Source organism: Daphnia magna, linkage group LG8, assembly GCF_020631705.1.
Source record: "Daphnia magna isolate NIES linkage group LG8, ASM2063170v1.1, whole genome shotgun sequence".
NCBI classification, from domain to species: Eukaryota; Metazoa; Arthropoda; class Branchiopoda; order Diplostraca; family Daphniidae; genus Daphnia; species Daphnia magna.
Genome location: NC_059189.1, coordinates 9,988,752 through 10,003,812, shown reverse-complemented (window position 1 = coordinate 10,003,812; position 15,061 = coordinate 9,988,752). Strand labels below are relative to the sequence as shown.

The window sequence follows — 15,061 nt, the reverse complement described above, 5'->3', positions numbered from 1 at the left end:
TTTTTGAATAAATTTCTGGAGAAAACGGAGGTTGTCACTTGAAAAATCTTTGAATTCTCTGAATTTTCGAGTGCCAGTTCGTACAGATGTAACCAATTTCAGCGAAATATATATCGACGAGATATCAGACCGTCTATATAGAATTTCGTCTATTCACGCTACCCCGGGAGGCTATCCTTTTCAGAAACGCAATCCCTTAGCCATTTTTTTTTTTTTTAACTCTTTTTTCTTTCTTCTTTTCATCTTCTTTCATTTTCTAATCACTTGGTCTGTTCTTGGGAAAAAAAAAATGGACAGATAAAGGGACGTGTGAAAGGAAGAAGGTGGGGAAAGATGGCCGTCCCGCAGCGTCTATTTATTTAATTGTTCAATTAGGCCATTCATCATCAGCAGGCAGCCCAGCGTATCTATACAAACTGCACTGCACATTTCAAAGTCTTTCTCCCTTCCTTTTCTTTTTTTTTTGGGGGAATAGTGTGTGTGTACTTTTCGAGTAATTCAGCTCTTATTTGACTAGGATTATACACTTAAAAGCAAATTTTCATAGTTTTGCCTACCTGTCCATCAATCCGTCGGCAAAATGAATTTCTGTTTTACTCGTTTCAAAAAAAAAAAGGAAAAATGCAGGCTATAAAAAAATGGCAAGTCTATCAACTCTGTTTTGTTTTTCTAATCATTTTTTCTTTAAAGAGAAAAAGAACAAATCCGGGATTTCTGGGTACAAAGTAAAAACACAACAAGTTTCAAACATGAGAGGGTATACCAGAGATACGCTGTTGATTCCATAAACGGAAAGTTACACACAAAACGTCCAACATGAGAAAGAAAAAAGAAACAGCTGTCCATCATTCCCCCTTTCGACTTGACCAGCTCTTTTTTTTTTTCAAATTATGTAAGACAGGCGCCGATTTCTATTTTATACATGTAATATGTACCACCACACCATTCTCTTTATCTCTCTCTCTCTCTGGTCGACTACACCTCCTTATTTATATATATACATATTATTATTTTTTTTATCTATTCAAATATAAATATGTGTGTGTATATAAAAAAGGAAATGCTGTGTGCTGGGCGTGTTATTGGTTTTTATGCATTTTTGCATAAATGTGTGTGTGTGTAATGTGGAATAAAAAATATGTAGGTTACGTATATTATAGACACACAAAGTTTGAAGCAAAAGGTGCGAATCCCCGTCTTATAAACATTGACGTTATCACCGATGGACTGCAAGAAAAAGACAAGCAAACCCCATTCTAGGCGTATGATGTGCGTGTTTAGATTTATTTGGCGTCCTTGCAAGGACGTCCAACGGTGCCATTTCGTCAACCTCCATTTTTTTGTGTTTTCTTTCTTCTTTTCCAAAGTCTGAAAAATGAAAATCAACCGGTTTCGGTTTTTAAAAAATGAGAATTTGAATGGCCCCCGCCTCATTTCTTGAATTCGAAAACAGCAGAGGCCAAACATTTGCGAGTGACGGTGATAAAATTTCAAGAGTCCCGCAGAAGGAAACATGACGTCTGTCCGACCTTTTGATCCGAATGCAAAATTCTAATCTTTCATCGTTTTTTTTTTTTTTTGATTATATTTTGTTGTTGTTGTTGTTGAGTCTGTTGTTCAGCTGGTCAGGCGGAACGAAAGAGCGTAAGAGCGTCAAGATAACAGACGCGCTCACGCAGAGACGCGGGGTCAACGGGGGTTGCATATTTTGGTGAGAGAAATAGGCAACGCTGGCTCTTGTTATGACGCGTGTCACAAAACAACAAATCATCATCACTGACGGTACGACGTCATCATTTTTCTTTGAATCACGTGCCAATGTTCTCGATTTCTTTCTTTTTCTTGGCTATTGAGTGGGAAAAACCCCGGAAACAATGCGATTTTATTCAAATTTTTATTTTTATTTATTTATTTCTTGTCATTGCGATTCCTTTCTCTCTCCTTTTTCCAAGAGAAGAAACTGCGTTCATTTCTAGAGAAAGGAAGAAGCAAAATTCACCTTAATATTCTGTGAAATTCCAACGCGACTTCAATTGATTCTCAATTTCAATAGAATGTTCGAGTCTATTCAAACAGGCACTGGATTATTTCGTGCTGGAACGATTGAAATGTTTGGCCATTTTTCGGGCTGACGTGGCGAAACGTCTTTGACATCTTTTCAAATAAAGAAATCAAAGAAATCAAAGGGGGGAACAAACAAACAAAAAGGCTCTTGTTACGTACCCCAACCGCTAGGGTCGTCCCTTGTCTGCGATAGGCTCTGATGACTTCATTCTCGTTTGTTGGGGACTTGTCCTCCATTTTCATCCATTTAGGGGGGACGGTCTATAAGAATCTCTTTTGATTCTTGTATTCGCGTCTCTTAACAGACAGAATCGCCACATCTTGTTCCGCCCATTTCTTTTTTCGTTTGTTTGTTTGTTCCTTCCCCAAAAAACAGACCCATTTATTTATTTTAAAAAAGGAAGATTATCTGTGACGTAATCTTGTCATTTCATATTCATTTCACATTCATTTGAACGACTGGGTTCAACATTTTGCTCCGGTTTTATACCCCGCCCGACATCGTTGCAATTTGTTTTATTTTTTAAAAAATATAAATGGATAAAAGTTCATCGAATTCTGTTGTAAACAAATGCAGCCATTTTGAATTGTAATTTTTGAAAGTATAGAGAGATGAGAAAAACTCAAAATGAAATCATCTAAATGCATTGGGGAATGTGCGAGCTCGGTCTCAGTGCGCGCTGTTATATCGAAACGGAATAAGATTATCGCGCACAAACGCAATCAGCCGCCCATCATTTGAAAAAATTGGGAGTTGGCGCGTTAACTCCACGCTTTTCTCCTCTTGTTTTTTTGCATCGTGCCAAAAGGCGATCCGATAGAGAGAAAAATGCAATAAATAGATAAGGTGTCTATGCAAATGACCCCATGGAATTTCATTTCTCAAAACGGACAGACGATTGGTTTAACATGTCCGTCAATCAGTCCGGTAAAAATCATATTTTTTTCTCTTTTTTTTTTTTTGAAAAAACGTTAGTCATTTGTCTCATCTGACGAATACGTTGGCAACACTGCATTGGTCTGAAATTTCTTTTTTAAATAAATTGTATCCAATTTTTCTATGCGATTTTGACGAGCGTTTGCAGGGCGGATGACGCGCAAACAAATGGCCACATTTTTATTTTTTTTACTGTTTAACGATTTAAATATGTAAAAAATAAAAAACGAAAAGAAAGTAAATAATAATAATAAAATCGAACGTGAGGCAAAGGATGAAAAAAAAAATCTCTGCCGCCCGTCTTGTCCGGCTAAACAGATATCCATCTAGTCAGGCGCCCTCCGTTTTCTTTCTTTCTGGCCTTCCTCTAACTCACGCGGGAAAACGAACAATCGTTGCTTCATTTCCATAGCCGCGTCCAACAGTTACAACAAAAAAAAAACGAAACAAGGATGTGGCCCTAGATCCCCAAATGTTTTTATTTTTAAATTTGATTCGCTAAAGATGATTCACGATTTTCTTGAACTCGAACGCGGAACAAATTGATGACGATTGGTCCGTTTTTAATCGCCCCGAGCGAAATTTGCGTTTGTTTAACACTTAAGGGGTGGGGAAAAAAAGAAGGAAACAACGACACACAAATTAAAATTTTGCAAAGGCATTTCTGACCGAGATTTTGTTATTAAAAAAACAAAAATCAGATTCGTGTGTTTGCGTATATACGCGCGTTTGTTGTGGACATACCTTAAAAGGTGACGTGGCGCCAGCATCTCGTCAAACCGGATTTTCTTATTTATTTGTTTATTTTTTGATTTATTTTTCTTCCAGTTTTTATTTATTTTTTTTCATATCAAAATGTTTGGCTTGTGCAAGGCTAGAATTGCAAATGGCGAAATCTCAAAAAATAGTGGCGCGCATATTTTGTATTTTAAAAAAATGAATTCGGATTTGTGCGTGTGTTTTTATGCTGATTGCAATGGTCCATTAAAGGTCGGTCGAAGACATGACTCACTTTATTTATCATCTGAAATGTCCTTGTGTAAGTTAAGCGAATAGCTGAATATTCAAATGCGCGCATTTGAATATGCGTCTCTTATACAATTGACACGATTCCCTCTCTCGGCGAGAAATTTGCCCCCGACAACGGACGATAATTGGTTGCAACAACAAGCCCACAGAAAAAAACAAAACAAAAGGCCGACGACAAGAATAACATTTCGATTTTTCAAAGGTCGCACACGCTGAGAAACTGGTTTTTAAATACTAACCCCCCACCTTTTTGAAAACAAAACACGTCGTACATTTTTAATTTCTAATTTTAAAACGCTTTGCATACACACACACAGAGGAATTATGTATTCGCTCACCATGGCCAAGTGTGTTTTGTTTTGTTTTCCAATCGATTGCCATCAGACGATGACCTTTCGTTAATTGGTCCATCGTTGCCGGACATAAAAATCACAGCACACAAGGAGCCAATGTTTTTTTGTTTTTTCCGAAATTTCTTATTTAAAAAACAAAAAAACACATTGGATTTGATGTGATTCTCTCAAATGTTATACTCACGCAGCGCTGAGAGGCAAGTGTGGTGGGAGGGCAAATGATACGGGACTCGTTGGAGCCCGTCATCATCATCGATTATCGTCTCTGACAACTTGGCTACGTGTAAAATTGCGTGACGTTTTAATGTTTTTTCTTTTTTCTTTCTGCTTTTTTTTTTAGAAGAGTATATGTTTTAATGATAGTTCTCCGAACTGTTTGCGCATACACGTCCGGGTTTAAATATTTCAAAAGCAAATGATTAAAAAAAGGAGTGAGGGCAATGTGTTGATTGAACAGATGAAAGAAAAGCTGGTGCCAAATTGGCGCACACATGCAAATGAGATCGATGCATATCTCTTGATGATCATTCTTTCATCACGTTGATTCGAGATTGGCCGAGACCCGCCTTTCTCTGCCGTTCTCGACTCTTTGATTTATTGTCAAGTGAATTTCCCTGAACTTTGCAGCAGACGGACTTGAAAAGACTGGACACGCTGTGTGTCACGGTCCCTTTCTGTTCTTTTTTTTCTCTTTCCTTTGCCATCCGAGCTGAGAAAGAAGGTCGAATTGATTTATTTGTTTGATTTTTTTTCGTGTCATTTTCTTAGAGCCCTTAACAAAATGGATAGAAAAAAAATGGGGTTGCCAGATGTTGCTGGACCCTTTTTTTTTGGATTTTTTACGTGTTTGGACGCGTGTAGAAAAGGAACAGCATAAAAGAGAGAGAGAGAGTGTAGGACGACGACTGATTCCATATTGGTCGACAGTTGGCTGCTAGTCCCCCCCCTCTTTTTTGTTAATATTTTTTTCTTTTTGATGGTCATTTCCATAGACTCCTGCGAGACGGACCATTTAAGGCTTAAGCCTCAGAGTGTGGGTATACGGGACCGGGCAATCAATGCGTCTTCCAAACACACAAATGTGTTTCTCTTGACTTGTTTTTTTTTTTGGGGGGGGGGGGATTCATTGACAGACTGTTGATGTCTGGAACGCCATGCAGAAAAAAGATTGCAGGACACGGTGGCATAAATCAAGTGAAACTCGCCGCCCATTTTTTTTTTTGTTGCTCATCTCATTTCTCTTTTCAAACGAAAAGAATCTCTTTTTTTTCCGTTTGCGGTCGGCAGTCCCGAATAGCCGAAAAGGTCACGACCTGGAACACACATCATGTTTTTTTTACTTTCGCTGCATTGCCACCACATTTAATATTTTGGTTTTTTTGCGAAATCGAAAGTTTGAACAAGAAAACTTTCACGTCGGCAACAAACGAACGGCCAATTGTCAAAACGGGCGTCTTTTGTGTCCCCCCCATTTCGGATGCGATTCTTTCGCGACTTCCTGTGCTCCGTGCCCAAATGATCTTTCCTCCTCCTCCTTTTCCGCTTGTGTGTGTACATCACACAAGACACACGTCAACATGTAATCATCATCTTACACCGGAGGCGGTTCTTCTTTTCTTAGTCCTCCCCCACTTCGTTTCCACTGAAGAAAGAAGAAGAAAATCTTTTCAATTTATTTATTTATTTTTTAAAAAATCGGCTTATTTTGTTGACTTGAAATCTTATCCGCTGGTGCAGAAATAAATAAGAAATATAGAAATGAAAATAAAAAGGAGACAAATGTGAGACAACTTGAAAAAAGGACATTGAGAACCAAAAACCAAAGCAGCCCAGGTATTTTGTGTGTGTGTGTGTGTGTGTCTCATTTCTCTTTTCTTTACCAGACGCCATTTGCAGAAAGAAAAAGTTAGGGGATTCCATATAAGCTCGTCGAGTTGCCTCACACAAGGTCGTCCAACATCAAGCCAAAAAATTCTTTTTTAATTTAATTTTATTCATTTTTTTTCTTTCTTTCTATCCCAGTTGTTTGGTAGTTAAAAAACAAACTTGTTATTTAGGTCACACCGTTATGCACAGACACTATAGCCACATATATATTTTTAACGTCTTTTGTTTCGTTTTTTTCGACATTTTAGGGATTTCAAAAGAAAAGAAAACAAAAAAAGAGGGTCGTGTTTTTAGAGAGACAGTTTGAAAAAACAAAAAAAACGATGAGTTTGTGATGTCATAATTGTGTGCAAGATGCTGCGTTGCCGCTACGTTCAGTTGTCATCCATCATTTGTGGTGCGTCGTGCGCGGCCATCGCAGCACGCGCTTTATGGCATTTTTTGGTGGCCTTTCTCTTTTCGGACAGTGAAAAGAGCTACTAAACAATCGACTGAAGGATGCGTTCTTCTTTTATTTTTTTCTTTTGATACGTCGTCGGACGTTGATCATGTCGACTCCCCGTGAGGTCGCGTTGCGGCTGCCCTCCCTGTCATTGGCAACAAGGTGTTGCGTAATTGGACAAAGAGAGCGGCTCTCTTCTTGGTTTTCACCTTATCCAATTCATCACGACCGAATTTCAATGTCTGAATCGAAACAAATGAATTGGGCATGATTTGAAGATCACCTTCCCTTTGTTTCTATGGCTGAGACTGTAAGGAAATGGCGTCTAATCATCACATCATTTGTTTATTTTGGTTTGTCTTGTCCATCGTGAAAAATGGGCGAAATAAATGGCCGTGAAAAAAATGGAGAGAGAGAGATGATGTTTTTCGATATCATGATAGGCATCCTATTAGAAGCTGATGGCCGTTATAAAGAAAGGCAACGCCCCGCTTACGATCGTCACCTTGCCCCCCTCCTATTTCAATGGCGATCGCGTGTTTTCGTGATCGAATCGATTGGATCATCACACGAGAAATGAACGGCTTTTCTTTCTTTGCTTTCTCCTCCCTTTACGAATAATAATTTGCAAATTTGTTTGGTCTTTCATGTCCTTTTAAACAAATAGAAATGTGAAAGGGCCACCGTTTTTTTGAAGTCGGCATATGATCCTGTTGTGAAGTCGGCCATACGTGCAATGACGGGCACACGCTGCTTTAGTTGTTTAGCCGGTGGTGCGTATGATGGGTTGGACATTCAACTTGCACGAGCTCGTCGTCCTATTTGCATATCTGCCGCGCGTTCATCTCTTATTCTTTTCAGTATATAGACTTGAAAACAAGATGGCTGCTTTGTTTGGCTTGCCATTCGTATGTAATATATTTGCGTTCGTTTCATTCGGACGACGGGACATTGGTGGCGAAAGTCGTCTCGTTGCGTGCGCGCTCTATGCTAATTCATCACGCTGACGTTCAGCCATTCATCAAAACATCTGCCGTCTATTATTTCTGCCTTTATTCTTTTCGGTTTGATACGCACGCATTTATGCACGCGCATTTAGAAATAGAGATTTACTAACGTTAACCATTTTCACCCGAAGAACGAAGTGTAAAAGGCGAGTGGCACCAATTGAAATCAGATCGTGGTCGCCATCTTCTTTTCGCGGGGTTGCTGTTTGATCTAGAAACAGGCCAGCGGGACAGGCAACGCCCCCAATCAACACTGTCGGCTTTCCCCCTTTAAAAAACACAAAAATTCATCTCTACATTCTGCGTTTCGTCACCTACTGTCGTGACATTTGAACGACAGCCGTTTTCTCTCACCTCATTCCGGCCGTGCAACGTTGCGTCATTTCTCGAAAGAAGAAGAACTTCTTCTTTTCACGATTTTCTTCGACGGCGGCCATCAAGGGCTGAAATCATTTGAATATGCCCCAACAATCGGCTCGAGTCGTCGTCGTCTTCTTTCAAAGTATAAGTCGCAACGCCAAATGAAGAAAGAAAAGAAACGGTCAGCGTTTTTTTCGTGCGCCACGACGCGCTCACGCCGCTATTCTCTTCATCTCTTCTTTGGTGGGTGCCTTTACGAACCGACATAAAGAAAAAAAGAAAAAATGTTGCCAATCACGATGCCATTCTTTTTCGCCTGCGGACAGACGACCCATGGCGAAAGGAGATAACTGGCAACAGCGCGGCCACGTTTTTTTCGTGTAGAGGTGCCGTGTGCGAGGCGTGCGTCGTAACGGTGCCTTCCAAACATCGAACAACAGCCCATTTCAGATGGGCTCACGACACGAGCCGCCCAGGGACTCTATACTTCTCAATTGTCTTGTTTTTATTTTCAAAAAGAAGAAAAAAATGTGAAATAAAATAAATTTGATTCCCAATTGCAAATCAATGCCAATGGCGATGATGATGATGATGATGGCTAGCGATTCATTTGTTTTTTTTTTTCTTTGATCTGACATTATTCCGACCTTTTTTTTTTTCCTTTTTATTACGTAAACGGATCGTATACGAGAAATGTGTGTTTTAGCCCATTCGTCTCGTCCTACTTTTTTTCTGTGTGTGTGTGTGCCATCACGTTGCAAACGACCATTCCCGCGGCTAAATTTCCCGCCCGACCACGAAATGTGTTTTTTTTTTTTTTATTTCGTACCTTTTGCTCGCGCAACGGCGGCATCGAAAGAGATCCATTACGCCTTTGAGGTTAAATATTTTTTTCCTTTAAATAATAAAAAAAAATCTAATAAAATAAAAAGGAGTAAATGGTAAGCTCTTGATTTGTTCCGTGCAATCGTTTTCTGTTGGTTTGGCCAACATTCTTTCGAAAATCGTTTCCTTTTCAAGCGAAAATGATTTTTCTTAATATTCCCCCCCTTCTTTTTTTTTATTATTATTCAACTTTTTTTTTATCAACGATCCGACCATTTTTAGTGCACGCGTCGACATTCAATTTTTTCTTTGACTTCAAAAACGAAAATTCCAATCAGAAAAATATTCATCGATTTCTTTTTCTTTGATTTTTTCTTTTTGCCGTTTTCTTTTTCTCGGCAAAATGCAAATGGGCCCACCGACGTCGTCGTTCCAGGCTCAAATAGATTCAGTATCGTGTGCAAGACGACGACTCTACTCGTTTGTTTTTAAAAGCTTGTTTTTAATGAAAAACGACGAGAGGAAAAGGATTACACAAAGAAATGATGCAAATCAGACAATCGTCATCTTCTGTTTTTAAATATTTCGTCTCGGCTGCGAGAGAGAAGAAAGAAAGAAAACAATAGCCGTGATGCCAAGATGGGAAATGAGAAACTCGAAATAGTCGGGAGAACAATAGAAAGACGTAACGTGAAACGTTTTCTCCGTTCACGATTCAGCTCGAGGCGTTGCGCAATTAGACATGAAAATAGCAGCTCTTCTTCATTTTCATTGCGCCTCTTGTTTTTAAAGAAAAAAGAAAAAAAATCTTTTCAAAATGTTCGCATTTTCTCTTCCCGCATTTGTAATTTGCTCGACCCGCGTATCTTCTCTCCTCTCTCGTACAATCAATCCCTAATTTTACACCTCGTCATTTGCACGCAACGTATTCATTATTACAGCAGCATCTGTTGATTTATGGCATTTCTTCTTGTTTTTGCTATTGCGCAGCCGCCAGGTTGCCAGCACGCTGACCGTTTCGTGAGCGAGGCGGACGCACCTGTTTACAAGCTGACCGTCCCCTGCGTCCAGTTGGACTTTTCGGCAACCTATTCGGTCGTTGCGCGCAACCTTCACGGAGAAGCCAAAGCCGCCATTTCGCTGCAAGTCTACGTCCACGGTAAAAACATTTCCACTAAAATTCGAAATTAATTCATTTTTTTTTTGTTTTTTATTTATTTCGAACGGCCATATTGAAAAATTGGCAAAGAGCCTGCGGATATTGGCGAGAAGAACCGCTAGAAAAATGGCGTGATTTTTGATTGTTGTTCCATCAATCGATGCGGAGGGAATAAATCAAAACAATTTTATTTCGGAGGGGGAGGGGGAAAGATGGCGGAGATAAGAACACCGACTGCGTCTTTGTTTTTTTTTCACGGCTCATCGGTAACGGGTGAAGTAGGGAAACAAATATCCCGTAGGCAAATTCAATCGGTTATGACTTATCGAAATGAAGACCCCGCCGAGTTTCGTACACAATCTTTATCCGCAACAGGCGAGGAGCGCCACGTGACCGTGTGTCAACTATTTCATATTTGTTTTTCCCGTTTTTTTTCTATTTTTTTTTTTTTTAAATTCATTTTTTGTTTAGTTTTTTTCAATTTTCGGCGCAAACAGAAATTGAAAATGTCTTGTTAAAATTCAGTTTTTGAAAGCAAAAATGCAAAAAAATGGGGCTGTTTAATTCAATTGGACGATTCATTTTTCGAACTGGTTAAGGAGGGGCGAAATAGATAAATAAAAGTCTAGTTAAATTGTTGAAATAGCTGAAAGGCGATAGACACGGAAGAATGGCCATCTGTTGCGCTTCGTCTTTTCGGTCATTCGTTGGCCATTGACGAAGACCACAGGGGGACGTCAGCGTGACGAGAGATTCTCATTAACAACAGCCCTTTCCCCCCTCTTCAAATGAAGATTCAATTGGGACCCCCTTTTTCTTTTTCTTCTTTCAAATAGACGAGATGGAATAAATGAACCAGTTAGAAAGCCCCAACACGAAAGATGTGGAGCTCTTTTCTCTATGCTCATCGCCTCCAGCATATCTCATCTTCTTCATTTTCGTGTGTGACTTTGTGTGCGTGCGTGAAACATCGCGTGGGGTCCTCGAGGGGGGACCACAAAACAACAAGTTCAAAGAAAAAAAAACATTTGATGAACCAACTTTATTTTATTTTTTTTTTTTTTTACTTCGTTCTATAAAGATATAACAGTTTTCAACGTTCAGTCCCGGTGTGTGGTTTGTCGTTGAAACATAAAATAAAAAAAAGCTGTGCGTGAGAATCGGTCACGATGTGTCTTGTTTCGACGCGCCTCTGGCCACGGTTGAACACACCACGAACCGACGGGGTTATAACCAATTCAACGATGCACCCCGGTTTGTACCGAGAGAGAGAGAGAGAGCAATACATCAGATTGTGATCGACTGATTTGTGGGGGGGGGACCTTTTTTAAACGAGAGGCAACACGCCAAAACGGCAACGAGAATAAGAGGCGATTGCATCTCATTGTGAGTTTGTTTTGTATGTGTGTGTGGAAGAGAGAGAGAGAGAGCTGACTCCTGGAGGTGAAGGTGAAAATAAGATAACACACACGCCACTAGGTGGAATAATGTCGCATACACAAAGATGGAAGGACGATGGGGATTCCAATTGTTCTTGTATACGGTGACTCATGGTGAATTTGTCGGACCTTCGATGGCTAACGTCAGTTTGAAGAAAGAAAACAAAAAATATATATTTAAATATAGAAGTGGAATGCTGAGGCACCCGAAAGAGAGAGAGAGAGAGAAATAGTTGCAATCCAAATTCAAGTGGAGATTCGTATCCAGCGCTGAAATTCAAAAAAGTCCTTGACACGAGTTGAGAGGCTCTTCTTGATTTCTCTCCGGCTTCTTTTTCTTTTTTTTTATACAGTTAGTCTTCTGTTTCTTTTTCATTTAACCTGAGGAGGAAACGATTTTTAATGAGTGCCCTGCGAAAAAAAAAGAATCAGTTCACTGATGCTGGAGCAAATTATTTAAATAAAAATAAAAATTAATGATTATTATTATTATTTTCTATTTTTTTTTTGGTGGCTGCATTCTTTACTGATTACAAGTTTTTTCCCGCTTCATTAGCCTCCATTTGGTGTATGCAAATAACATCTGAAGGGAGGATGTGAAGGGGGTAAATACCCGCATTGTGATTGTATACCTGACAAATGACGACCTACTTGATAATTAACCGTTATTGCAACGGAAATATTTCTACTATTTATCTATTCAATTTATTTATTTTTATTTTTATTTTTTTCGTGCTGTTGGTGAACAAACCAAAAATTAAGGAGAAGAACGAAGGAAAAAAAGGAAATGTTGATCAAGGATATTTTTTAATAGTAGGTGGGAACATAATATATAATGACAATGCAAATGGCATTTGCTCGTTCATTATCGTCGTCGTCCCTTTAAATCACTTCTCGATACCCCGCCGTGTTTTCTAATGATTATTCATTTCTTTTGTGTCTGTGTGTGTGTATGTCGTCATGCTAATTGACGGTGTGTGTCTGTTGTGTGAGCCTAACTAATAATATAGACCAACAACAAATAAAAAATGAGGGATAATGGAGCCAACGAATGAGGCTCGGCAACAATGGACTTGTTGTTCAGTCCCTTCGTATCTCATAGACACGAATTTCATCAACAAAAAGCTTTTAAAAAATTAAAAAACTCCATAAATATCTTTTTTCTTTTTCTTTTCTTTTTGGCTCGTACCACAGTCTGCCATTCATCACTGTCTCTCTATTATTTTATTTTTTATTTTTAGCTGCCTTTATTTTTATATTTGAATATTCGAGAGAAAAACAAAAAAAACATTTGGCCGTAACGGTGGAATGCGTGCGTATTTTTTTAATTCCTGTGGGCCGATCGATGCGCGTCGTGTGACCATCCGATCCGTCACTGGCGCCACCCCGAACCAGGCAAATTAAAAAACAAAAAACAAGAGAAACGTTTTGTCTTGCACGCTCGGATGAATCGTATGGGATGGGCCCGAAACGCACGAGGAATATCGTGTATCGCTAAAAATGTGTTCATAACAAATAAGGAGGAAGGAGGAATTCATAAGAAAAACAAAACACTATAGCCATTTAATAAATCAATAGCTCAAATGTTTTTATTTGATTTTGATTCGATTTGTTTCAATTGAAATAAAAATAGGAGGACAAGGACGTCAAGGTTCTTCTGAAAGTGTTGGATCTTCTGCATCGGTGGGACGCTCGACGACATTCAGGTAGGAGACGCAACGTTTTCTTATCCATCGTTCGTTGCATTCGCCAACCTTGGAACGTTTCTCTCTTTCTTGTATTGGTTTTTGTCGAGATTGTTTCTCTATTCTGATTTTCTGGGAATCGTGGGGAAGGGGGAAAAGAGACACCGACCAATTGGATGCTCAGAAATGTAGGCAACGTATAGAACATTGTGTGTCTTGAGATTTTTCTATAATAGGCTCTATACTCCAGAAAAGGGAAAGTTTTTGTTTTTTATACAACCATGTCTTTCATTCTCTTGGCATTCGTCGAACGAGGGAGAGAAATAAAAAAAAAAATAAATGAAGAAGAATAGAGAAACTTAACGATGCGTGAGTCGCTCTCATTTGCATAGCGCCAGACATGGGCGATTTTAATATTTCGCCAGTTTCTATATACCGATCTGATTGGCTTGTCGCTCTGAATCATCATCGCCTTGCAGTGACGTCATGCCGAGATGAAAGACTCGAATTGTTTTGTTTCAATTTGAATTTCTGTGCATCTCTATAGTCGCGTCCTTGCGGCGCCAACCGTCGTCCAGCCATTGAGACACTTGCGCTGTTGCGACGGCGATACCGTCACGTTCGAATGTCGCTTCAACGGCCAGCCTGAAACAGCCGGTTCGATTCAAATCCACTGGCTCCGAGGCGGCAAAGTAATGCAAATTTCAATGCCATCGTTTCAATTGTTTAATACTTGTGTGATGATCGCTGATTATTTAAAAAAATCGATGCAGCTCCTGCGATTGTGCAAAGATTTCTCGGCCGAGTTGAAGGCTGAGGAAGGCGTGGTAAGGCTGTCCATCCGGCGCGTCTACCCGGAAGACGAAGGCGAGTACACGTGCGTGGCCTACAACGAACTGGGCAGCGATTCGACATCGGCCTGCCTCATCGTCGATGGTACATTTCCTTTTGCTTTTTTAGCCGTTCGGCAATGAAATAATGAACAACAACAAAAAAAACAAAACAAAAATGGCTTCCATTTGCAACCACGTGATGAATGTAGTGGACGCACGTGGCCATCGATTTGAATCGATTCAATTGTTTTTCATTTGTGTGTGTGTGTGTGAAACAGTGGCTGATGATAAAGAGAACGACCTGATGGTTCAGTTGGATTCGAGACCGGCCGGCACTGTGTCGGCACGCGCCACGCCCAGAACGACCCCTTCGCGCACGATCCGTTCCGTCTCGCCAATCAATTCCAGTAATTAAAACATTTTCAAAAAAACAAATCAAATTGAATTTCTTTTTTCGAAGTGAAACAAAACAATCGATTGCTTTCATTGCGATTCAAAATAGAAGCAGCGACTCAACAACAACAACAACAACAGCAGCAGAAGAGCCGAGTGCGCAAAGTGCCGCCCAAATTCTATTCGGTACCGCACAACAAAATCGCCGAGACGGGCGAAACGGTTCGATTCCAGTGCAACGTCGGTGGCAATCCGTCGCCTCGGGTCACGTGGGATCGCGACAACATCGCCATCAAACCCGAAACGATCGCTCCGGCCGGACGCGTCAGCATCGAAGAGCGAGATGACGTCCGCGTCCTCGAGATCCGCAACGTGACTAGCGAGGTGCTTTTGTTTTGTTTTTTCATGTCGTCTACTTGAAATTGAACGTTGCCAATTCTCGGCAAATGCGTCCACTCTGACATGATTTCATTTTTGGGGTTTCCCTTTCAATCGAAAACGTCAACTTTGTCTTCATTACGCCTTTTAACCTTGTCCTATTTGTTTTGACGATGACGTCACACTTCGTTACGAGACTTCGGTTTCACATTGGTAGCCGTTTCTTGTTCATTTCTATGGCTTGAATATCCGGACTCGATTGATCAATGT

The 15,061-nt window shown here is 40.0% G+C and overlaps 1 protein-coding gene across 3 annotated transcripts in view; it reads left to right on the top strand.

Annotated features, from left to right (window-relative positions):
* LOC116929139 (muscle M-line assembly protein unc-89) overlaps positions 1-15,061 on the top strand; it is a 45,803-nt gene that overhangs the window by 23,756 nt on the left and 6,986 nt on the right. For 2 of the 3 annotated variants that reach the window (XM_045178144.1, XM_045178143.1), the window contains 6 exons: positions 9,895-10,063; positions 13,136-13,208; positions 13,735-13,879; positions 13,961-14,123; positions 14,299-14,427; positions 14,523-14,797. In XM_045178144.1, coding sequence (XP_045034079.1) covers positions 9,895-10,063; positions 13,136-13,208; positions 13,735-13,879; positions 13,961-14,123; positions 14,299-14,427; positions 14,523-14,797 — 954 coding nt within the window. The remainder of the gene's footprint in view (positions 1-9,894; positions 10,064-13,135; positions 13,209-13,734; positions 13,880-13,960; positions 14,124-14,298; positions 14,428-14,522; positions 14,798-15,061) is intronic. The other variant, XM_045178142.1, reaches the window with a different exon arrangement.